Raw genomic sequence first — 24,979 nt, 5'->3', positions numbered from 1 at the left:
GACGACTCAAGGAATTTGTATTCGTCTTAGACATCTCTCCTTGAACCTGATCCACACTCAAACACACACACACACACACGTGCGTGCGCACACGCACTCACACTGACAAATGCTACGTCTGTGTTACGTGGTGAAGGGACACGCTCCTACAGTGTCAGAAGTAAAGGGAGTGGGGTTGGCTGAAGCAGAGATTAGTCACTGCAGTGCCAGAGTGCATGCAACGTTTTTCCTCAGAATACACAACAATAAACGGATCAGTGTTAACTTTACGGTTCTTGGACAGGAACAGAAACACGGTAAGAACATTTTTGACTTTTCTTTCATACCCTTTAGTGTAACGTATGCTGACAAGAGATATATTCCTTAAAAAATATGTCTTGAGCTTTTTGTTTTTTTCCAATATTACATTTTTAAATCTTTAAACTACATCATTAAATACATAGCTACATTTTACATATACTTATTATACACAGAGATATGTGGCATGTTGTGCATTGTTGTTTTACTTAGTGAACGGTTAACTTTAGTCTTTGACTCACAGTCAAAGTCCTGCTTGGTATATTTTATGACTAAGCGTCTTTATAATACCTCATTAACACTGTTGTGTTAGGTTTGTGTTGCTCTGCTTTTCTCCTGAGTGCATAGCTCTTTGTAAACAAACTGTTTTCTTACTCTTCTACCTAAATACAGGTAGTATATTATTATTATTACTATAAGCATTGTTGGACTATATCAACTTTTGCATCATATATTTTGCTTAACTGAAGATTATAAAATGCACAAATTCATAGAAGGTGTACACAATAATGCCACTCCCATGCCCGTGTACGACACCTTTGAGCAGAGCATGCAGAAAAATGACTGAAAAATATTCATTTATTTTCGCTCTTTATACAACAATAAAATCACCTGCATTTGAGATATTATTACTCATGTATGTTACCAAAACAATATTGACAACTTGAGTCAACTACCAAAGTTTTCACCTAAATACATTTTCTATGTATTTGTAGATGTATATCCTAGTGTCATACCTGCTATTGTATGTGTATATTATAAGCTGCTCTATTAATTTATAATATTATGTATATCTATTATATGTCCATTTACATCATCTTGCATTACTTTATTTGCACTAATGCCACTACTGTGCATAGGTTCAATTTTTTAAAATATCCTCCCTGGAGTGTCCTTTTATCTTTTTTACATTTTCTTAATTCCTTTTATTCTACATGTATGTGCAGTACACATATAATTGATAATAAAATCATTTTAATCTTTTTAAATTAATATGACTAGTGAAACCCAAACAGCCAAATAGCTGCTGTGAAAACAAACAAAAAAAAAATCAGAAAAAAACCCAGCTGACACACGAAGCCCATCTGTTGCCAAAAGTCAATATTTGACATTTTTTCTGAACATTCCAGTGAACATCTGCTTCAGTAACTGCTACTCCAAAATCAGGAGAGAGACACTTGTTATATGGCTCGTTAAGGGACTGCTGTCATCTTTGTAACAAGTGTGAGTTGCCAAAAATGCTCTTGACGTGCAAAATATTCAATGCATCACCTCTTGGTCCTCAGCCAGACGTTACATCATCCGCCACGTAATATGTTTTGCTGTTCGGAGTTCGCACTTTCCTCAATTCTTCTTCCTCAGGAAATGAACAAAAACCTGAATGAAAAAGGATTTATGGTTTCTAATATACAGGGGAACAATGCAAGATCTGTCCTTGGAGCTCAGTTAATTTTTTCAAGGGATTATTGGATCTAACAGAAAAAAAGTATCTATTTGTGACAGTAAAAGTATCCACGCAGGCACAGTATTCCATTTGCTAATCCTTGAGTGAGATCCTTACTGGCAGGGAACAGCTTGGCTAACACAACAATGGGTCTGAATGAAAGAGTCACATCAATGGGACATCCTGTTGAACCAGCAAATGCCACATATAGTAAAAACCAACATCCTGGATTTTAATCTGGCAGAAAAAGATCCCGCACTCGCATGACATCCTCAGGTCTTTCTCCGCATACTTCCTCCTGACTAAACTTTAAAAAAAGACCAGAAATTGGATTGGTGTTAACAAGCTCAAAAAAAAAAAACTCCTGTGCATTGCATAACAGACATCATTAGTTTGCAGAACATCTTTTTCCCTGTAATTAAAGGATTAGCAAATCAAAAGCTACCATTTTCTGGAGTGTGTAGATCACTCAGCACCCACTGGAATACAAAGTAATTCAATTCAGAAACTTCACTAGAAGATGTGTAACTCTATTGTCTCTCTTTTTTACCCTACTGGAGTTGTTTACGGAGTTTATTCAAGCCCACACGCTCATTTCTGACAGGCTGAGCTAAAGCCATTAGGGAAACCATGCAGGAAAGATTCCTCTGATGCAGAACACACAAAGAACTCGCCTTTCCTGTTCCTGGTACAAAAAAAAAAGGGGGGGGGGGGGTGCTGGCAGTTTACGAATACTCTTCGTTCTTGTTCTGTTAAATGATGCCATACATGTTAATGATGGACAAGAACTGAATTGTTAGTACTCAGAGTAAATTGTACCACAGCATTACCAACTAAAAAGGTGGAGCTTTTAAAGAAACGTTTCTCTTTTTTTCTCTTGTATTTTTTCCCCCACAGAAAAAGTATGGCCGACTTTGACTATCACCACGACGATGATTCAAATGAAACTTACGACTACAATTATGAACACACCATCTGTGACAAGGAAACAGTGCGTTCCTTTGCCGGCGTCTTCCTTCCGGTCATCTATGCCCTGGCTCTGATAGTAGGCCTGGCGGGAAACGCCTTGGTAGTGGTGGTTTACACGTCACGGCTGAAACTGCGAACCCTGACAGATGTGTGCATCCTCAACCTTGCCATTTCAGACCTGCTGCTTCTCTTCACCCTGCCTTTCTGGGCGGCTGATGCTGTCCACGGGTGGATGCTGGGTACGGCAGCCTGCAAGCTCACATCCTTCCTCTACAGCACCAATTTCAGCTGCGGCATGCTGATGCTTGCGTGCATCAGTGTGGATCGCTACCGCGCTGTAACCAAAAATCCAACGGGCAGAGCTGGCACCAGATCCCAAGTCAGGAGACAGTGGTTCCTGGTGTGCCTCATGCTGTGGACTATAGCCAGCATTCTCGGCCTTCCTGAACTTATCTTCTCCACAGTGAAGCACACCCATTACAGGATCAGCTGCACAGCCATCTACCCGCATAGCATGGCCCGACCTGCAAAGGCTTCCCTGGAGCTGCTTGAGGTGATCCTGAGATTTGTGATACCTTTCCTGGTCATGGTGGTGTGCTACTGCCGAGTGGGACTGGCGCTGAGTAAGGCCGTCGCGGTGCGACGAGAGAAAAAGTGGCGAGCCCTGCGTGTCCTCCTGGCTGTGGTGGCCGTATTCCTGCTCACCCAACTGCCCTACACGGTAGTCAAGCTTTGCCGAGCGATGGACATCATTTACATGCTCGTGACCGACTGTGATGTCAGCAAGGGCTTGGATCATGCTATGCAGGTGACAGAAAGCCTGGCTCTCACCCACGCCTGCATTAACCCGCTGTTGTACGCCTTCATGGGGTCGTCCTTCAGGAGTCACGTTCTAAAGACTGCCAAGCACCTTGGACAGCGACTTGGGAGGCACCAGAGACACGTCAACGAGGAGCCCGTGGAGATTGCGCTCCAAGCGTGTAATCAAACCCAATCCCAGTCGGATTCAGAAGAACAAGACACCAGCACCTTTACTATTTAAGACTCAAAATATTTGTCTATTTTTTGTAAACTTATATACAAAATTTCATGTACACAGTATAAATATATTTACGTTCCCTTACTAACATGCAAGACAGATCCCCATAAATATAAATGTTAATTCTCAGTTTAATAATTGTATATGTACAGTGAATTTATATGCACTAACCAGCAAAGTATTTTGTATAAATTATGTATTTTGTTAAATAAAAGAACAAAGTTTTCAATAACATGCATCTGTCGCAACTGAGTGCAGCTGATGCTCTCGTTCTCGAGTTCTTTGCAACAAATCTAATATAGCTTCACTGTCTACGCCGCCTTAAACGAGCTCATCTGCGTCTCATTTCATTACATCCCGTGGTTTTGGGTTGGGATGACAGATGACTTGACTGCACAGTGGGTGGGTGACCCATCGAGTGGAAAAACATTTGGCAAGCAAAGACAGGACAGCAACCAGCAGGAAGCACCCCACCATGCTATCAAAGCTGAATATTGTTTGGAGAAGTTTAAAGAGCGACTGCTGTTTTCATCTAATCTCCTTTTTATCCTTTCAATAACACAAGTTTTATAGTTTGCAGTAAAACCCAATCCAGTTTTTTCCAGATTACGCTTCAAACTTAGAATCCAGGCTCAGCCCTTTGCTGAGGAAGGGTGAGAAACCAAGAGGTCAAAGCTTACTCAAGCCTTTTTACACAGCAACAAAGAAGAGTCAAAATCTCTTGATCACAACTACCACAAGTACCTCATGAACATCAAAGACAAACATGAATTCATTGTTTACCATTCTCTCCCTCTTGTTAGTCATTCTTTTCCAGAGCAATGCCTTAGAAGCGTGATTGAATGATCCCCAAACTAGGTGTGTCTAGCACATGTTTAGGACACAAGTTGAATAATTTCTAAACAGAGAAACGACCGGGTAAGACAACATAAGCCAAAGTAAGCCGCAAATCCTGCATGATTCCGCTTACCTGAACAATGCCTTTGAAAGTTATGGTAAAAATACGGTTGGATAGGTGTTTTCATCTTTTTATTTCCTGAACAGTAACCCAGGCCGGCCAGATGGTGCTGGAGTTGAACTCAGGACCTGCTTGCTGTGAGACAACAGTGCTTCTTTTTTTGGACTTACTCATATTGTGGCCTGACAGAAGCCAAAATGATTATGTCTTCTATAATTCCACTGACAATCTCACAGCTACTGCTAATAATGAAAAGCATGTATATTAGCTTCGTGAGTGTGTATGCAAATACAAACGCCTATGGCTTGAAGATAAAACACTAAACGTCTGGGAATCATTGTAGTGCATTAACATGCCTATGGGACCAGCTTAAATAGCTTCCACACCGCAAAGCTGCACTGGAAATGTCTATAGACCCTCCCATCTAGCAACAAACTGCCTTTTGCACCACACAGCTTTAGAGAAAAAGGGAACGCGAAAGAGGAAAGCGGCATCATCTTATAGTGCGTGTGGATTACGGACAGCATTTTTTTATTTTTAATTTAAGGGTTATTTTCGGTAGGTTTTAGTTATGATGGGTAATTCTAAGAGAAAGCAGCAGTCAAGAGATCGCAACTAGGAATGCTCTTACTGCGATTATGACGTAATACAGCATGAAAAAGTCTGTAGTTTCTGTTATTGGAAACAGTGCTGCACAAATAAAGGCAGAGATCCATCGCTTTAAGGATTCCCAAGTACCTTGGAAAGCATATTGTGGAAAACACCCATAGCACATCAGTGAGGAACTGGGAGTTCATATTACTTTTGTGATTGGAAAGAATGAGTTTTACCATAGAAACGCCTTCCGTAAAAATAAAATACGTGAATACAATAACCACTGGTTTCACTTCTACTTTTGTTCGAACTAAAGTTGGATTGAATATCTGGAAATCTTGTCTCACTCAAAAACAAAAAACAAACAAAAAAAAAGAAAAGAAAAGACTGATTTCCACTCAAGTATCATACGTTTTGCAACAAAAGCGACAATGGGTCACACAAAGTATGAAAGAACCCACAATCACACCCACAATCTTTTCCGACAGAGAGATATATTTATGCGAGGAAAGGAAATTCTCATAACCCCAGAAGATTTGTTTCTCCTGATGGAATTTTCACTTCCAGTCAAAAGAAAAACATTCGAAAAGGCCAACATAACCACCGATGAATGATAAAGTCAAACTGTGAACTAGATAAAAAGGATGAGCTGCAGAAATTCTGCTCAATTTATTTTTTAAAAACCGCAGCATCTCAAGCTTTCAAGTTGCGAAAAGAAATTCCAATTAATAAAAACAACAAGCCACTGCTTTCATTTAACTTGGAAGCAAAGCCCTCGGAGTAAACAGACTCTGCAAGCGTCATTCGGGTCTAAGGAGGTTAAGCGGAAAACCAAACCACTACTCTGAGTTTTTGACATTTAACTATCACGATCAAATCAAGTCAAACAGGATATTAAACACCAAGCTTGTTTATAAAGACATAGTCCAAATGACCAAGAAGAACAGTGATTCACACATGAGTCACAGATTTGTGTTAACCTCCAGAGAATTAACACAGACTGAGGGCCTACACACACGTGCCTGCGAGCATGAATGCAGTGTTAGTAAGATTTACCCAACAGTTGTAAATGTTTGCAACAGCACGTTTATTTTACGATTTTAAGGCCAATTTGGTGTCTCTTTCATTATGACTCGTATATAATGATTCATTTAGAAGTAAGCTGATGTCAGCTGATTTAGTGGATCCATGATCTTTACAGCGCTGTGAAAAAGTATTTGCAGCTTCCGGATTTTTTTTTTTTTTGCATATTTGTCACACTTGCATCTTTTAGATCATCAATCGATTTTTAATATTAGGCAAATATAAACCAAGTACATTTAATTTATCAAGGTTAAAACATTTGTTTTTAATTCAAACCTACCTAACCCTGTGTGGAAAGGTAACTGCCCCCCCTAAACCTAATAACTGGTTTGAACAATCTTGGCAGCAAGAACTGCAATCGAGCTTTTGTTATAACTGGCTATGAGTCTTTCACATCACTGTGGAGGAATTTTGGCCCATTCTTCTTTGCAGAGCTGTTTTAATTCAGTCACACTGGAGGTTTTTCGAGCATAAACTGCCTGTTTAAGTTTATAGCAAAGCATCTCAATCTGATTTAAGTCAGGACTCCAAAACCTTCATTTTGGTTTTTTGGTTTTTTAGCCTTTCAGCGGTTCACTTGCTGGTGTGTTTCCGATACTTGAGCTTCAGGGAATGAACTGATGGTTTAACATTCTTGTTAAGGATTTTCTACTAGAGAGCAGATTCATTGTTCCAACAGTTACAGCAAGTCGTCGAGATCATTACATTACTGAGTTTTATGCCAGATGTACTCAAACCTTCCAAAAAGTTCAACTTTTGTCTCATCAGTCAACAGAATATTTTCCCCAAAGTCTTAAGAATCATCAAGATGGCTTTTTTTGTTAAATGTGAGATAAGCCTTTGTGTGTTTTTGGTCACCAGTGGATTTCTCCTTGAACTCTCCCACACATGTCATTTTCGTCCAGTCTCTTTGTTACTGTTGAATCATGAATTCTGACAATAACTGAGGGAAATGACATCTGCAGTTTTTTAGATGACGTTCTGGGTTCATTTGTGACTTCCTGGAAGAGTCATTGATGTCCTCTTGGTAGGCTGGCCACTTCTGGGAAGGTTCCACACTATTCTAAGTTTTTTCCATTTGTGTATAATGGCTCCCACTGTGGTTCACTGGAGTCCTAAAGCCTTAGAAGTGGCTTTGTAACACTTTCCAGACTGATGGACGTTGATGACTTTGTTTCTCAGCTGTTCTTGAGTTTCTTTAGAGTAGGGGTGATGTGTTGCTCTTTGAGATTTTTTTTAACCTATGTCACATTTGTTTGATGATCTAAAAAACACAAGTCTGACAAATATGGAAAAAATGGAGAAATAGGCAAATATTTTTTCAGGGCACTGCAACTGTTTGCAGCAGCGCATTTATTTTAGGATTTTAAGGCCATTTTGTTGTCTTTTCAACTTGATTCATGTGTAATGACTCATCATTTAGAAATAAAATGCCAGTTGATCCATGATCCTATACTGGTTGAACCTGTTGGAAAACTGAAGCCACGGTTCTCAGAAAGGCATGAAGCCAAGATTTTTCTGGCTTTTAAAATTATTTATGTTATATAATCCTTCCCACAAGAGTCTGTTGCCCTTTTTTGTTGTCCATATGTTCGCACTTTGGTTTGATATGCATCTCTGCGCTGCTTTGCTACAGTAACATCTTGATTGCATAAACTCATCTCTTACTGAGAAAGGCTCTTTAAGACAATTATGATCAACAACACTTTCAGGTTCACCCTTTTAAAAACATTCTTTGGTTTATGGGGACTTGCTCTAAAATATTTTAAAGCAGAGATTGTGATAAAACAACTGCTTGGTGCTTACAGACTTTAGGCTCTCTAAAGTAAATGCAGTGAAATCACACGAGCCACAGCACTAATTTCTTCTCTGTAGCTGTTGCACTCAGTCCTGCTGTTTATGTCAAATCACACCTGCAACATTTCATTCATTTTTCAAACTTGGGACATTTTCCAGCTGACATCAACATACTACAAAATTCCTGTGGGGTACTCCCTGCAACATTAAGAATCTCCAAGGCCACAATTTGCCATGGCGATGGAAACAAACAACGCTATAAGCTAACAGCAAAACCAGTTACTTCCGGCATTCTAAACTCAGTACACATGGGCTGGAGCACACCCATCTTCAAACTTGGCCCCCATTCAAGTTTCGTACATAGATGCATCGTTGACAAAACAGTAAAAACACTCCAAACTGCTTTTGTGGCAGTTCTGCCAAAGCTGATGTCTCCAAGAGACAAATGAACAAACAAATACCAGCTAAAAAAAAAAAAAAAGAAACACTTACCGCTGCTCCACCATTTTTTCCCGTTTATGATGTAGTCGTCTTTATCCCTGTGAAGACTGCACTCCATGTTGGTTGCATCACTGGAGGCCACATCAGGTTCTGAGGAGGGGACCACAGCACATCTATTTTACAGGAAGTACCACGGCAATAGTCACTGATAACATATCACAATACTCAATGAAACTCAACTCAGACTCATGTCTTTACACGTCTGGTAACCCAAATTATCTTAAGCTTCCCTTCACGGCCAAAGGGTTCAAATATACAGCAGACGTTACCAGAAGTTTAAATTATTTATCAGTGCATGACAAAGGGTTCTCCTCATCATCCAGTGTAATCGAGTACTGTGCAACAGTGCTAAGCAATCCCTAATTTCTTTAGATTTTGCTAGGAAAATGGAAAATGGTTGCAGTGATGTATTTAAAAATGTGCAAACATACATGGAAATAAAATATATTTTGACAATTTTTACGCGTTTGAAAAATCAATATTTGATCTGACTGTCTTTTTTTCTTCTTCACAGCCTGAACTTTCTTGTCATTTCGTTAAGTAGTCTTCAGGAATAGTTCTCCAGGCTTCTTGAAGGACATCCAAAGCTCTTCTTTGGATGTTGGCTGCCATTTGTTTTATCCTCTGTCAAGATGATCCCACGCTGCTTCAATAATATTGACGTCTGCAGTCTGGGGAGGCCAATCCATGATTGATAGCGTCCCACTGTGTGCTTTTCTATCCCGCTATGCTTTTGCTACAGTGGCAGTGTGTTTGAGATCATTGTCGTGATAAAAAGTGAAGCAGTTGCCAATCAGATGCTCTCCAGATGGTATTTCATGGTGGATCAGGATCTGACGGCAAAACTGTCAACCCGTGTTAACCCATGTTTAAATAAAGACATGGGAACAAATTATGTGTTTTTGTGACAGGCTGCTAGCGATAGTGTTTCTTTGCCAAGTTGTCTCTATGAGTAGACACAACACTGGTTCAACCCTTGAACTGGGTGCCTTTTAGCACTGAAATGACTCATAGGTCAGTGTTAAGTGGCTTAACAAACAAACAGGGAGGAAAAAAAACATTCCTCTGAAAATGGTCAGGTATAAGAACTGCAATGAAAATGAAGAAAACTTTAAAAGACCTCCAGAAAACCTTGAGAACTCATCAAAACCACTTTAAACAAATGACAAGAATGTCTGGCTCCTTCAGCACTTCAGACTGAGTAAAAAAAAAAAAACGTATCCAAAACACTATTAATCTCTATGTGTTTATAAAAAAAAAAAAAAAAACACAAGGATGTTCAAAACCACCGTAATCACCTCTGGCAGCAGCATGTCGCTGTTTCCAGGCAGCATTAAAAGCAAAAGAGAACAAAACAGGGAGAAATTACTCATCGGGATCTCGTGTTTGCTATTGGCGTGTGAAGGGCCTTTCACGCAGTCAGTAGCAGCCATGCCTTCTATAACTTAGCCTAATCAAGACCACAATCTGCACTTGGCAGAAAACAATGTGACTGAAGACCACAACACATATTTTAGAAATACTTTGGAAAAGGGAAGAAATTTTATGAATTCATAACAGAAAGTGTTCCAAACTACACCAAGAAAGCTATGCTTATAGATACGACAAATTCCTCAAACTTTGTTTTCAATCACCAACACAAATTTTGGTATGTTTTTCTCTAAGCATTTTTTTGTGACCTCTTCTTGGAACTACCTGTCATACAGAAGCAGGAGCGAATCTCTCCTCTGAGTAAAGGTTCTAGCCATTTCTTCTTCTGCTCCTCACTGCCAAACATGTGGAGCACTTCCATATTTCCTGTGTCTGTGGAAAAAAAAATATATATAGTCATAATCTTCCAGTAATTACTAGCTGAATTTGGGAACCTTTATGCTCTCATGGAAGACTGATTTGATTTTTCTAAGAAATAAATACCTTAAAAAGCTGAATCTGGAGATTTTTGTGTGGTTTGGAAGATATATTTTTAAAACCCCAAAATGGAGTGTTATGACTAAAACGAGGTTGAAATGTTGACATCTGGAGAGTCTTTTTCCTGACTAGAGAGAATCCTTGGAGAGAAAATGCAGTCTAGCTTCTATATACAAAGAGCAAGCCCATCCTAGTCGAGCAAAGTAAGGGATTAAATTGATCTGTAATATTATCAAAGGTCTTTGATGTAGATATTTTACCAGGAGCCTGGCAGTTAAAGACTTCAGGGGCAAACACACAGCGGCCGGTTTCTTCAGCAATATAGGCATAATCCAGCTGGGTGAGCCCACTGACTGCAGGCAGGAACAGGTTCCACAGCCCGGCTTCCCTGGCTTTAATCTGCACACAGACACGTGTTATTATACAGAGTGAAAATGCAAGCCACGGCTTCTTTCCCTGTCTATGCTGATAACAAGCAGAGCTCCAAAAATTGGAACAGATCCACGCAGACACAAATAATAGTAATTTTGTTCAAACACTAAATACTAATGATGGGTTGCAGTGCGTGGCTGTCTCAGGTGTGCTGTTTACACAAGAGTCAAATAAACTTGGGCGGTGAACTTGCTGGACTCATACTTGATCTTAGACAGTCCTCTATCACATGTGGTTGTATTTTTTGTTTTTGGGGTTTTTTCTCCTTATGTCCTGTCATTTTTTATGTAGGATTTGTGTAAAAAAGAGACTCAGTTACTAAGTTTCAAAAACAAAAACAAAAGAAATCAACCCTACATACCTTCAGATCCTCTATAATTTGAGGGGTGTGCCATCTCTGTGGAGACTCAGCGTGTTTGGTGTAATACTGTGCAACCTCCTAAGGAACAACAATATTTTTCCACAAAGTGAATTGTCAAGTGAGTTCATGTTGATGCTACAAGCATTACAGGCACTCAATGGTAACATCAGCTCAACAATATATTCATGCAGAGACAGCTTCATGCAAGAGCTTGTGGTTTTTCATCTGTTTCACTTTACGTGAGAATGCTACAAAGCCCTGCCATGTGATGATGCCCATATGCAGCATATTTTATGTAACCAGGAGACACATTGTTCTTTGACTCTATTTTATTAGCCTTCAGTGAAGAAACGAACTGCTGTGTACACAAGTTAAAATTTCATCAATGCACACAAAACCCCTCTGTTCTTGGCAGCTCTTGGAACTGACCTTCTGAGCAGGAAGCACATATTGTCTCATGAAATCTTTGACCTGCTGGAGAACAGCCTGACCTTTAGCTGTCTGGAGAAACAATCTGTCCTTTGTTGGACCTGTGAGGGGCCTGGCATGAAACACATTTCAAATGTTAAAATTCTAACAGGGAATATCAGAAGCAACAGCTGGGTGTCAAATTCCAACTGCAGCTGTCTTACATATGATCAACAGGTGGGATCTATCAGTTTTTTGACCTTCAGCGACAAAGAATTTTGAAAGTATTCCTGCTATAGCAGAGTGTTTATGCTAAACTTATTTCTGAATGTGTCAAAGGATATCAGTGCATTGCTGCACAATGAATTCATTCATTACTGAAACCTACCTCTGCCCAAGCTGCAAGGCAACCTTAGCCAAGGGCTCCACACACTGGCCAAACTGAGCTGCATTCGGTGCACTGGCATTACCCAGGAGGTGACGAGCGTAGATCCCCTACGAAAAACAAATAATAATTTAAAAAAACCTTAATTTTAATGAAAGATTAAGCGACTACATTATGTGCTTGTCTATTACTTTTAATTAAATATGAGGAAATGAGGTATGGTGCTGTGAGTTGCACAATACTGTATGCCAGTAAAAAAAAGAAAAAAAAAGAAAATCAGCCTAGTGTTGAAATTTGGTACAAACCTGGGCAATTCCTGCCATTTTAAAGACAGACAGGGCCAAGTAGAAATTCAGTTGTGGCAATGCAGGGGGGATCCCCCGGCACCTGCAGTAAATGGAGATCAGGTCTTCCACAGTTGGGATACCTGCTCATTGAGGAATAAGATCAGAGGGACAAGACTGTGAGCAGACATAAACAAATAAATAACAGATATAAAATCATAATCAAATACAAATTTCTGAAAACAACAAATCTGTTTGTTTTTCCACTGTCTATAAATGTTAATCACTGTCAGAGTTATCAACAGTTGTTGGCGTTACCCTCTATTCCTTTTAAACTGCCCATCGTGCTGATAACGCTGAGACTTGCAGGCCAGTAATGTGGCATAAGGAAGTAGGCCAGATCTGCCAGGGGCTGTCCAGTGGTAGAAAGCTCCCAGTCCAACACAGCGATCACACGCGCCTTATCACATAAAACAGACTTTGTGAAGTATTCACAGACAAATGTAGCAAAGGTCTAAAAATAAAGATCAGAGAAAGTGTACCTCTGTTGGATGGAATATTAAGTTATCCAGTCGATAATCTCCGTGGACAAGGGTCACCTCATTGTCACTGGCTGGTAGATTCGTCATCAACCAATCAGACAGTTCATTCATGGCTGGAATGTCTCTGTGGGCCGCTGCAGTGTACTGCTTGGTCCAGGTGGAAACCTTTACAGATAAAAAGACATTCTTTAATTTCACAAATCTTGACTGAGTTCCAGATCAAATAAACAGTAAAATGACTTCGATTTAATGAATGTTGTGTTAACTCACTTGTCTCCTGCAATAACCTGGCCCTCTTCCATATGCTTCAAGGTTCAGTGATGGCAGATCCAGTGAGTGCAGTTTTGCCAGGACTTCCACCGCAGCCACATACAGAGCTGTTCTCTCTGCTGGACTCACTCCAGGTAGACGAAGATCCCTGAATATGCGCCCCTAATAAACAGAATTGCACGATTGCCGTCAAACAAAAATAATATTTTCATCTCTAATGAAAGCACAAGCTCGCACTAAAATACACTGGCAAGAAAAGGAAAGGCAAATTAAACCTTTTACCGATTAGACTTAGAGCCAAGTCAAGCAAAACCATTAGAAAAAATATTAGATTAAGGGACTTGTGACTCCTAAGTGCAAAAAAAAAAAAGTACCTTCACATGTTGCATTAAGTAGAACTCTGTTCCAATGACTTCAATATCAGCACAGTGCAGAAGGGGCTGTGGAACGGGAAAACCAACAGAGAAGAGGGCCTTCTGCACTCGATACTCCCTGTCCACCTGTGAACGAAGCAGAAAAATCCGCTTCTATGAGAAAACTTCACCCACTGAGTGAAGTTAATATGATCACGTGCTACTTTACTGAACATTTGGGGAAAAGTGAGCCCTTTCATTTGATTAAATCCAATTAGTTACAAGGTCACACAAAACAGAGTTTGTGCACAGATGGTAAATGTAAAGCAACATTTAGTATTAAACATAAGTAATACATATGAAGCTTTCATTAGATATAAATATATTCATTCGGGTTATTTAAAAAAAAAAAGAGCTTAATTTTTATAACTAATAACTATATGCAAACTCAACATAGCCAACTTGGTTATATCCTAACCACGTAATAAAGAAAACATTTCCATAATTGTTTCCAGGAAATCTGCTACATGGTCGTCTAATGACCGCTCAGATTTGTGGCCAGGAACATTTTTGTAAAAGTTTTGAGCTTATTTTTATCATTGAGTGCTCCCTGACTCACAAATTCCCATTTCTGGTCAAATATGTAAATGCTGCAGTCAAACCATATAAAAAAAACAATTCTTACTAAAAAAAAAAAGGATCAAGGCTGAAAAATAAACTTGTGACTTGCTAACTGATGCACAAAACCACTGTGCTATGCATTTGTCAACTATTTCAGTGGTCAAAACAAAGTTATTATACAACCATTTTTTATCAGTACTGACATGATATCACACAGTTGCAGCAGATTTGTCAGCTGCACATCTATGATTGAATTTCTAGCTCCACCACATCCCAATCATGCTTTATAGTATTGAATGTGACTGTGTGGGCCATTTGAGTACAGCAAACTCATTGTCATGTTCAAGAGACCAGTTTGAGATAATTTTGGTGAGCCCACATGAAATATGACCTTAGTTTCCTGATCTTTGGGGATGAGAGTGGCAGCCGGTTTGATTTTCTGCTACTGTAAACCATCTAATTCAAGGTTCGATGTGTTGTGCATTCAGAGATGCTCTTCTGCATATTTTGGTTGGAACAAGTGGTTATTTGAGTTGCTTATGCCTTCCTATCAGCTCAGAGCAGTCAGTCTATTCTACTCTGACCTCTGATGTCAACACAGCACTTCAGAGCAGATAAATACTGCTCACTGGATATCTTCTCTTTTTCTCACCATTCTCTGTAAACCTTAGGTATGGATATGCAGGAAAATCCCAGTAGATCAGCAGTTTCTAAAATACTCTGTCTGGTGAAAACAGCCATACCACCTTAAAAGTCACTTAAATCACCTCCCATTTCCCATTGTCTCGCTTGGAATGAACTTCACCAGGTCATCTTAACCTACCCGCAATCCTAATGTAAAAAAATATCCCGCAGCTTTATTTATTCATTTATTTGCTGTTTACCACTTGAGGTTGTGGTTGCTGCCAAAAATAGTCAGAATAAATTAAAGAATGAATTGAAAACACATCTGGCTGGGCAGGCTCCAGCCCCCCTGAACTGGATAAATGCTGAGTGAGTGATTCACCAGTTAACCCAAACTAAACTAAAACACAGACAGCATGAAGAAGCATTGCAGCTTTTTTATTAAGACTGGGAAGCAAAACATATATAAAAGTTATAGGAGAACACATAAAAACAAACTAAACCTATCCATTTAAAATAGTAAAAATTTAAACGAGGAAACTAACTCAGGACATTGACAATATTTTATTTATTTTTTAACCAAAACTATAATAACTGTGGGGAAGCCTTACCTTGTGAGCTCCTGGCAACAGCTCACCTGGGGGTTGCTTCCTGAGAACATAACTGTTTGACGGCGTCTGGATTAGGAAAGTTGGGTTTGACTGACCAGCACTGAAAAGATAAGAGAGTGCCCTTAGCATGTTATCAGCAGGCGAAACATTTGCACAAGATTAACTTTGAAAACTAAAAAATGAAGCCAGACCTGGCTACCTTACCTGTACTGTCTGACAGTAAGAGTGTCATTGTTTGACAAAAGTGTCTTGGCAGTCAGATATCTCTGAAGCCTGCCAACATTGAATTTATGCTGCTGCCGTACAGGAGTTGTCGGTTCCTCCATTTCGCAGTTATAACCCTGGATTAATCATTGCCAGATGTATCGTTGAGCTAGCTACGTTTAGCATTATTGATATGATGGTCGGACCGTTTATCGATAGGCACAACGAGGTAACGCCCCTTAAAAGTTAATTTATTGTCACAAATTCATAAAATTATCAAACCTTTAAAAACTAATGACTAGAAGATTTTCAATACTAAAATAAAACAATAAAATAAAGGTTTAAACAATCCACTGGTGATGCGGGAACACTGTAGGGTGTTTGTGCTCGTTTTCTGCACGAACACTGTTAATGGGAACACACATCCTGACAGCTGGTTTGAGCAGCGAAGACGTGTACTTTCTGTGTCGATTCCTGTAGGGTTTTTTAATTTACGTTTTTGTTTACAGCATTATTATTTCTTTTACATAGTTTAGCCTTCGACTGTTTTCCTGATGGCGACAGTGGAGGAGCTGAAGTTGAGGGTGAGAGAGTTGGAGAATGAGCTGATAAAGTGTAAGCAGAAACAGTGTGCTGCGGAAGATGCTCACAGTCAGGCACTAAATAGACCGAAAATTGACAAAATGAGCGCCGAAGTTGTGGATTCCAACCCGTACAGGTAAGTTTGTTTTTTAAATGTATTCATTATATGGTCTTTTAATTGATTTTTGTGTAGACGGCTCACTATGTTGAGAGCCGACGCCTTCCTGTGAGTCATACACCACAAGCTAATCTCAGCTGTGTTTTTATTTTAGTCGCCTCATGGCTTTAAAGAGAATGGGCATCGTAGATGATTACGAGGTATGTTCAAAGTTTTTATTTTAATACTGCACAGTTTCTGGTTGCTCTCCCTTCCAAGTTTTCAGATTTCATGATAAGCAATAAAGACAAACTGCTGATACAACATTAAATTGCGATATATGTTTATAGAAACCCATATTCATATTAAGATATTCATAATAGCATGATTACATACAGATGTTTACTTACACTCATTATGGCCATGAATGTCGTGGTGATTTGGGGCTTTTAATGATTTCTTTGATCTGTTCTTTTCTGGGGTGGAATGATTGTTAGATACATCTTTAATCATTTACAAAACAAAAATTGAGTTCATAAGATTGAATTCATGTTGGATTTTGTCTAATCCACACAGGTTCAAAACCTACATTAAGTAAATAAATAAGTACTACTAGTACTAATACTTGGTTAAATGTCTTTCTGCCAGTTGAACCTCAACCAGGTTTTGCCATAACTCTCACTGGATATTTGGCCACTCTTCTTGGTTTAATTGGTAGAGTTAATATAAATGTGTTCGTTTCGTGGCACAGACCCAGCCGTTAGGCATAGTCCACTAATTTTAAATAGAGAGATAGAAAAGAGTTTATTTTAAACATGTATATATAACTAAAACGTTTTGAGCAGGGTTGAGGTCGGAGCTTTGGGAATGGCCGTTCCAGCAGCCTAATGTTAGTTCCTTTATCCATTCCAAAACCAGTTTTGATGTGTGTTTGGGATCATTGTCCTGCTGGAACACCCAATTTTGTTAAGGTTCAGCCATCTAGCTGTTGATTTGGGGTGAAGCTGAAAAGCCCAAACGTAATGACATTCATCCCCAAGATGAGTGTATGTAAATTTCTGTTCACAACTGTAGCTATCAAAGCAAAGTTGGAGGCTTTTGTGTTGAGAAATGTGAGTAATTATTGTTTATAAACTTGTTGACAGAGAATTCGGACATTCACGGTAGCTGTGGTTGGAGTTGGGGGAGTTGGCAGTGTGACAGCTGAAATGCTCACTAGATGTGGCATTGGTAAGGTAATAGAAGCTTTCATTATCTTTCACTTTTACTTGATTTAAATTTAAATCCATGTCCATCTGTGCTGATTTTACCCTTACTGTGGCTTGTTCTCATTTTGTGGCATCCCAGTTGCTCCTTTTTGACTATGATAAAGTAGAGCTGGCCAATATGAACAGGCTGTTCTTCCAGCCTCACCAAGCAGGCCTCAGCAAAGTGGAAGCAGCAGAACACACACTCAGGTACACTGTTTTCAACAGATATCCACTTTTCCACCGAAGCCATTCAGTTTCTTTCAAATATATGTAACTTCCCTTTTCCCCGAACAGAAACATCAATCCAGACGTGTCATTTGAAACCCATAACTACAACATTACTACGATGGAAAATTTTACACATTTCATGGATCGTATCAGGTTAGGATTCATATTGTATATTTTATGTAGTTTTCTTCCTGTGTCCCTTTATTTTGCACCAGCAAATAACTCTGTGTGTTTTCAGTCATGGAGGGCTGGAAAAAGGGAAACCAGTGGATTTGGTCCTGAGCTGTGTGGACAACTTTGAGGCCAGAATGGCCATCAATACAGTGAGTGTGTATACATGTCAATGTCACAAAAAAAGAGATTTAAAAAAAATAAATGTCACTCTTAGGAGTTGAATTCGTTTTGGTGTTTGTTTCAGGCCTGCAATGAACTAGGTCAGATCTGGATGGAGTCTGGCGTCAGTGAGAATGCTGTGTCAGGACACATCCAGCTCATCATTCCTGGGGAGACGGCCTGCTTCGCTGTATGCTCACACTTAAATAACAACAACATATCTTTGCAATACGATGACGTCCAGCTCTTACAGAAAAATGTAGTTGCATTATAAAACCATATAACACCCTCTCTCTTAGTGTGCTCCTCCACTTGTGGTGGCAGCCAACATTGATGAGAAAACCCTAAAACGGGAGGGTGTGTGTGCTGCCAGCTTACCAACAACCATGGGTGTTGTGGCAGGTCTCCTTGTGCAAAATGTCCTCAAGTAGGTTCATTTTCATGTTTTTCTGGGCAGGTTCAAATCTAAAAGTGTAAAGTGAAGTTCAATATTATTTATTAAATGTTTTGTCTTCCAGATATCTTCTAAAGTTTGGTACTGTCAGTTATTATCTTGGCTACAATGCCATGCAGGACTTCTTCCCTGCCATGGCAATGAAAGCTAACCCCCAGTGTAATGACCGTCACTGCAGGAGACAACAGGAGGAGTACAAGGTGTGTGTGCTCACTGTTTGCTCATGTAACAGGATTACAAGACTGATTAAAGTCCCATTCTCACTGCTTTTATATAGTGTTAGAAAAGCTAACCTTACTCATTGGTTTTATGTTCAGAGGAAAGAAGCAGAGCGGCCCAAAGTGGAGGTCGTACAGGAAGAGGAGGAGGTTGTACATGAAGACAATGAATGGGGTGAGCAAAAGAAACTTGTACAGTGTCCTAACTGTAACATAGTTTGTGTGTTGTTGTTTTTTTGTGTTAATGTGCGTTAATATACAAAAATGTGGTGCGCAGGTATTGAGCTGGTATCAGAGGTGACTGAAGAAGAGTTAAAGGCTGCTTCAGGTACTGTGCCCGACCTCCCAGAAGGCATCACAGTGGCTTATACCATTCCAACTGAGGTTAGTACTCTTTAAGATACCACAGCTTTGAAACGCCTAACTAGGAGCCCTGTATGGGTAGACTCATTAATTAAAAAAAATCTGCTGACATTTATATCAAATACTTTTTTTTGCCTCAAGTAATAATGGTGAAGTCAAATATTTACAGCACTAAGTGACTTTTAGCAACTCTTCAGTTTTACTTTCATTCCATACTGCTTTTAAATGAAAGTACTGTTGGGCTCGAAGATAATTTCTAAAAAAGCTGCATTTTGTTGTAACGTTTTAGTGTTTGTCTTGACTATGAACCCAATTCAACTCAATTCTGATTCTACATTCTCTGGATTGTTTTCTCGACTTTGAACTAGGAAAAAGCAGATGGCGAGACAGTGGAGGAGACTGAACAGAGCCTTGAAGAATTAATGGCTCAGATGAAAAAACTGTAGGAAACAATCTGAAGGTGCATTTCTGCTGTTAATATGAGACTAACCTTTTCTTGCCTGTTCACTCCAACATCATTGTGAAAATGCCAATTGCTGTACGATACAAGCAGTTAAAGAATGAGCTCATCTAACCGCTGAAGACGTGGAATGCATGATAAATGCTGCTTATGGTATTTCACACACCGGGAAAAAAAAAACGCACACACAAAAAAACATCAGATATGTAATTTGCTGACATGGTAAAGTGTTTAGCACTTGAAATGGGAACATTTTCTAATTACATATCAATAAACCTGAAGATATCAGTTAGTGTTTTGCTTACTAAATGTGTGTCCCAACTTTTCAACATCCACAAAAAAAGAAGAAATGTTTCCTGTAACATCACAGAACAATGTTCAAGTTGTCTCAATAAAGTATTTATTAGATGGACATGTTGGACTTTATTTTTATTTTCCTATACAGCTTTTACAGATGTTATTAACATGGTATTAATACATTAATACATGAATAGATGCAAGCAGTAAAAACATTTTGTATCTTGTATATGTGGCAACACAGTAGGTTTTGGTACAATGTGTCCCTTTTGGCCTTAATGTATTGTACCTGAAGCCTTATATGTCACAGTGATGTCTTTGGTAAGACCCTTTAAATATTTTGAATAAATGCATGCGCACTTAATTTTGCATAAACACAGCCTTAAATCAGCTACAGATAATGATTCTTCAGACATGTGTTTTACTTAATTGTCCAAGTTTGCCTTTCTCAAAACACTGTTGGATATGCATTGTATGTAACAAATGTTAAAATATATATAAAATTCATAATGTAAACAATGTATATTTAAAAACAAAAAGTGCTTGGGATCTGACAGTCGTGTTAATCATCATCAGGAGATAGTTCACGTTCTAATGTTTGTTCTTCTGCACGTTCTCACTAACACCTTTTTGTACTGGGTGTTTAGCATGATTCACACGGAACAATTTGAATGCCTAGATTGAAAAACTAACATTTAAAATGTGAATATAATAATATAACCTGTTATACCATACGATGTTGGTCATAATTAAGCATGTTTTTATGGCTGGAGTGACTTCATACCCACAAATAAATCTAGGCTAAGCTGAAATTTGAGTTTAGTGTAGTGTAGACCTGAGTTTAAAGCCTGTTAAAGAGCTGATTTCTGAAGTGTATTACACATGACTGCATGCAAAACACCACTGGCAGATATGCAGGTTTTAAACATGAATACTGTAAACTTCACATTCCTTTTGGCAGGTACAGTATGTACCTTCAACCACATGTGATGTATGTGATGACTAGAATTGTAAATTAGTTTTGGTGAAATCAAAGGATTTCAGTAACACTGTATAATAGTTAGAGCTGTCCAAACAGCCATTACTAATCAGCTGCAAAGTACACCTAAGCAGGGTCACCTCTGAGCATGTGGGAGGGGAGCAGGTCCTCTCACACTAAATGCGTCTCCGCTGGAGGAATGGCGAGATGGGGCATTACCACACACTAATGATGGCTCTGCCTCTTTGATCTCCATTGCACGCTTGTAAAGCTCTGCTGCCTTCTCGAAGTCACCCTCTTCATAGCTAGATTGAAATGTAAATTAAGAAATAAAATTTATAACGTAACCAATAACATATTATTCTTAATTAAACTTTTGCTAAATCTCACTCACTAATGTACCTTAGCACAGCCAGGTTTTTTAGGGTCTCCCCAACCCGTGGATGAGAGCGACCCAAACTGTCCTCGTAGATTTTCAGTGCTCGTTCATAAAGGGGTAAGGCATCACTGTGCTTCTTCTGCCAAAGACACAAAAGAAATCCCTGTTAGTTTTGCTCTGCTTAACCTAAAATGTTAACAGTCAGTGAAATGACAAATAAAAATTTATACAAATCATTTAAATTCACTGGTTCAATACAAGTTAAATATGCTTATTATAAGTAATTTACTTGCTAACAGAGGCAACTGCCCTTGCCTGCCTTTATTTACGATTACTGCTTTATATACTCATTCTATGTCCATCATAATATGTGGAGGGGGGAAGAAAATTGTACTTTTTACATTTATTAATGTGAGAGTAAAAATGTAAATATAACATTTGATAGGATCACAACATAAAGAATAAACATAAAGTTCTAAATATTTAACCAGCTGTTTCTAAGATGCAGTACTCAAGAGTAGTACTCACATGCATTAGTAACTGTAAAAATCCCATATGAGTCATCATTATCATCTTTATTTATAAAGCACTTTAAAGCAACCACAGCTGATGCAAAGCGCTTTACAGTGGAACTAAATAATATAAAAACACATGATATAAATAAAAAACACAAAAAAGAAAAAAGTAAAATAATTAATTAATAATTTAATTACAAGAAAAACTAAGTCTCACTGAGGCCAAAAGTCTGGGGTTTTAAGAAGTGTTTTAAAAGTGGACAGTGAAGGGGCCTCTCTAACATGCAAGGACAAGTTATTTCATAATTTAGGAGCCACGATATAAAAAGCCCTGTCCTCTCTGCGCTTCCTTTTAAATCTCTGTACTTTCAGGAGCAGCTGGCCAGCTGATCAAAGAGACTGACAGGGTGTGTAGGGATGGAGAAGCTCAGAGAGATAAGACAGTTCAAGATTGTGAAAGCATTTAAAAAACAAACATAAGATTTTAAAATGAACTTTAAAAGACACGGGCAGCCAATGCAGTGAGGCCAGGACAAGGGTTATATGCTCTCTTTTACGATTTCCTGTTATCAGTCGTGCAGCTGCAGATGCAAGAGCAATGACTGACTGACTCCCACATAAAGTGAGTTGCAGTAGTTCAGACGGGATGAAATAAAAGCATCGATCACTGTTTCAGCGTGCTGTCTGGAAAGAAAAGATTTGACTGTTGCCAATCGCCTTGATGTATAATGTATAAGAAGTACTTTTATTTTGTGAATAAATGTTCATAATAATCTATTTTGATTTACATTTTCCTTAATGTAATGTTTTGAAAGTCGGATATAGCTATTTTTTCTTAAGTAAGATGAAAATTTGATCCCTTATTTTATTGAGGTATGCAATTCTGCAGTGCATAGTTGAGACAACAGAAGCATGGTAAGTCTCACCAGTTGGCAGTAGATTACTGCCAGGTTGACCAGTGCGGTGGCTACACTGGGGTGCTTGGGGCCAAAACTTTTTTCCCTGATTTCCAGCGACAGCTCATAAAGTGGAACAGCCTTCTCCAGTTTCCCCTGAACAAAACACATGAAGTGAAATCATTTGCCTAATTCAAGACAACATCAACAGAAAGTATCATGTGAGTGCCATTTGTCTTACTCTGCGTTTATAGAGCATGGCGAGGTGTTTGAGTGTGTATGCCAGAGAAGGGTGGTCAGGAGACAAGGCTTTCTTGCGGATGTCTAGAGCCCTTTCGTACATGTCCTCAGCTGCTTCGTATTCTCTCCTTTCAGTGTGCAGTGCAGCCAGGTTGTTGAGTGACTGAGCACAGTCCGGGTGATCAGGACCAAGGACCCGCTGGCGCATCTCCAAAGAGCGGGTTAAAAACACCTTGGCTGCACTGGTGAGGGCAAAGAGAAGGATTTTAGTTGTGCTGATGGAATTTCTTTAAAAAAAAAAAACACATATTACTGATCATTTGAAGTACAGGTACTAGACTAGAACTATACATTGAGGGCATTGAGAATCTATAATCTTATATAGCGACATCTGTGGACATGCTAGGTGCTGTTTCCTTACTCTAGGTTGTTCTGGAGGTAATAAAGAACACCCAGTTCATTTAAAGTTTTGGCACAGTCTGCAGAGTCTTTTCCTAGGGTCAGCTCTTCCAGCTGCAGGGCTCTGCGCCTCAACAAACTGAAGCCATACTGAAAGGAGGAGTAGACAAAAGACATCCAATATCTCTCATTAAAGGAGTATGACTAAGTGTGTAGGAATCTGAGAACAACACTCACCATATGACCTTTCTGTCGAGCAGTTTTCTGACGGATCTTCACAGACCTCTTCCTGAGTTTCTCCGCTTGTTCATACCTGAACAAAAGCACCAGGTGTTAGTTGTTAAATATGTTTCTTTAATTGAATCCTGACTTGGCAGAGTGTGATTTAGTCCTCTGAATTTTTTTAATAATCACAACAGCTGGTGTTTGTCTTTAATGAAGATATAGCCTGACTGAAACACCTGCAACTATTAACGGCAATTTCATAACATTAGCCCCAAGATAGTCCTGTTTACTTGTTTTGCTTCTGATAGAGCATGGCGAGTGACTCCAGTTCTCGAGCCACACTGGCATGCTCGGCGCCGTAGGCATTCTCGCTTATCTCAAGGGCTTGCTTGTACAGCTGCTCAGCATTTCCATACTTCTTCCATTGGACATAAACTCCAGCCAGCTGGTGCAGAGATCGAGCTACACTGGGATGGTCTGGATCCAAGGCTGTCTCTCTAATCTCAAGAGACCTTTGTAAAGGTGCTACAGCCTAAACAAATAAAAAATAAACAGAATCAGATATATACACAATTACCATGAGCTCATTCTTAGCAGGAAAAAAAAAGATTAGACTTCTTCAGACAATGTAGGCAAAATTTAAGCCTTTTAAGACTAGGCAGGAAAAGATGTGTGGTGAGGAATAAACATAGTGTTTTTAATATTACAGCCATTCACCCTACCTGACTAGGGAGGCCCAGATCTTTGAGGAAACGTCCCAAAGTCTCATACAGATTTGCGAGCCTGGTCATGCTGTCTTCACTCTCGCAGCTCTTCTCGTAGCGCTTCAGAGAGTCAAAATACTCGGTGGCCATGGAGCTTTTGTCTTTGCCGACATACTGCCAGTAGGCCAAGAGCTCAGAGAAATGACCCCTAAAAAACAAAACACACATCTTTGGCAAGGTAGCTGAAGAAATGCATCAGGCTTTGTGACAATGCCTCGTATGTATGCATGCTTTCAGGCAACACTAACATGTACCTCTTGTAGAGATTTTGAGAGACAAACAAGTTCAAGAGGCTGAGCTGCAGTTTAGGTTTGTCCTCCTCCTGCTGGAGCAGCCAGGGAAGCTCATCTGCGACACGCCACGTCACTCGGTCCTGGCTAAAAACACACACACATACACATTGATATGAGTTGTTCTGACAGAGCCGTGTGATTTGTGTGGATCTCTGCAGGACCTGAGTTGCTGGTTGAAGTAATGAATTAGTTTCTCTCTATAAGTGGTGGAGCTACTTCCTCCAGCCAGAAACTCTAGCCTCACAGCTTCCCACGCCTGTCAGAAACACAGAAAGATGAAAACTGCAAAATTGCAGCATAATTCTATTATGCATTTTGTTTT

At 39.3% G+C, this 24,979-nt stretch overlaps 3 protein-coding genes across 4 annotated transcripts in view; 2 read left to right on the top strand and 1 right to left on the bottom strand.

Annotated features, from left to right (window-relative positions):
* Window positions 1-24,979, bottom strand: part of nphp3 (nephronophthisis 3) — a 36,301-nt gene that overhangs the window by 4,748 nt on the left and 6,574 nt on the right. Inside the window, exons 19-40 of one of the 2 annotated variants that reach the window (XM_063483543.1) lie at window positions 24,819-24,913; window positions 24,619-24,741; window positions 24,323-24,512; window positions 23,891-24,132; window positions 23,613-23,688; window positions 23,398-23,525; window positions 22,978-23,218; window positions 22,767-22,892; window positions 21,349-21,464; window positions 21,087-21,251; window positions 15,482-15,581; window positions 13,647-13,772; window positions 13,273-13,434; window positions 13,003-13,167; window positions 12,779-12,920; window positions 12,482-12,603; window positions 12,180-12,286; window positions 11,813-11,924; window positions 11,384-11,461; window positions 10,851-10,989; window positions 10,378-10,485; window positions 8,674-8,772 (exon numbers count right to left, since the gene is read on the bottom strand). In XM_063483543.1, coding sequence (XP_063339613.1) covers window positions 8,674-8,772; window positions 10,378-10,485; window positions 10,851-10,989; window positions 11,384-11,461; window positions 11,813-11,924; window positions 12,180-12,286; window positions 12,482-12,603; window positions 12,779-12,920; window positions 13,003-13,167; window positions 13,273-13,434; window positions 13,647-13,772; window positions 15,482-15,581; window positions 21,087-21,251; window positions 21,349-21,464; window positions 22,767-22,892; window positions 22,978-23,218; window positions 23,398-23,525; window positions 23,613-23,688; window positions 23,891-24,132; window positions 24,323-24,512; window positions 24,619-24,741; window positions 24,819-24,913 — 2,962 coding nt within the window. Of the gene's footprint in view, window positions 1-8,673; window positions 8,773-10,377; window positions 10,486-10,850; window positions 10,990-11,383; window positions 11,462-11,812; window positions 11,925-12,179; window positions 12,287-12,481; window positions 12,604-12,778; window positions 12,921-13,002; window positions 13,168-13,272; window positions 13,435-13,646; window positions 13,773-15,481; window positions 15,582-15,685; window positions 15,903-21,086; window positions 21,252-21,348; window positions 21,465-22,766; window positions 22,893-22,977; window positions 23,219-23,397; window positions 23,526-23,612; window positions 23,689-23,890; window positions 24,133-24,322; window positions 24,513-24,618; window positions 24,742-24,818; window positions 24,914-24,979 lie in introns of those variants that run through there. The other variant, XM_063483542.1, reaches the window with a different exon arrangement.
* Window positions 162-3,928, top strand: ackr4b (atypical chemokine receptor 4b). The gene is made up of 2 exons (XM_063483546.1): window positions 162-296; window positions 2,639-3,928. The coding sequence occupies exon 2, from the start codon at window positions 2,646-2,648 to the stop codon at window positions 3,750-3,752; it is 1,107 nt and encodes a 368-aa protein (XP_063339616.1). The 5' UTR covers window positions 162-296; window positions 2,639-2,645; the 3' UTR covers window positions 3,753-3,928.
* uba5 (ubiquitin-like modifier activating enzyme 5) lies at window positions 16,112-21,086 on the top strand. The gene is made up of 12 exons (XM_063483545.1): window positions 16,112-16,403; window positions 16,540-16,585; window positions 17,510-17,599; window positions 17,712-17,821; window positions 17,909-17,995; window positions 18,081-18,165; window positions 18,261-18,365; window positions 18,475-18,602; window positions 18,694-18,829; window positions 18,947-19,022; window positions 19,125-19,231; window positions 19,579-21,086. Exons 1-12 carry the CDS (start codon window positions 16,240-16,242, stop codon window positions 19,654-19,656), a joined length of 1,212 nt encoding a protein of 403 aa, XP_063339615.1. The 5' UTR covers window positions 16,112-16,239; the 3' UTR covers window positions 19,657-21,086.

Source organism: Pelmatolapia mariae, linkage group LG9 (genome assembly GCF_036321145.2).
Source record: "Pelmatolapia mariae isolate MD_Pm_ZW linkage group LG9, Pm_UMD_F_2, whole genome shotgun sequence".
In the NCBI taxonomy this organism is placed as follows: domain Eukaryota; kingdom Metazoa; phylum Chordata; class Actinopteri; order Cichliformes; family Cichlidae; genus Pelmatolapia; species Pelmatolapia mariae.
Note: the sequence above shows the minus strand (reverse complement) of the source record. Positions and strands in the feature narration are given on the sequence as shown.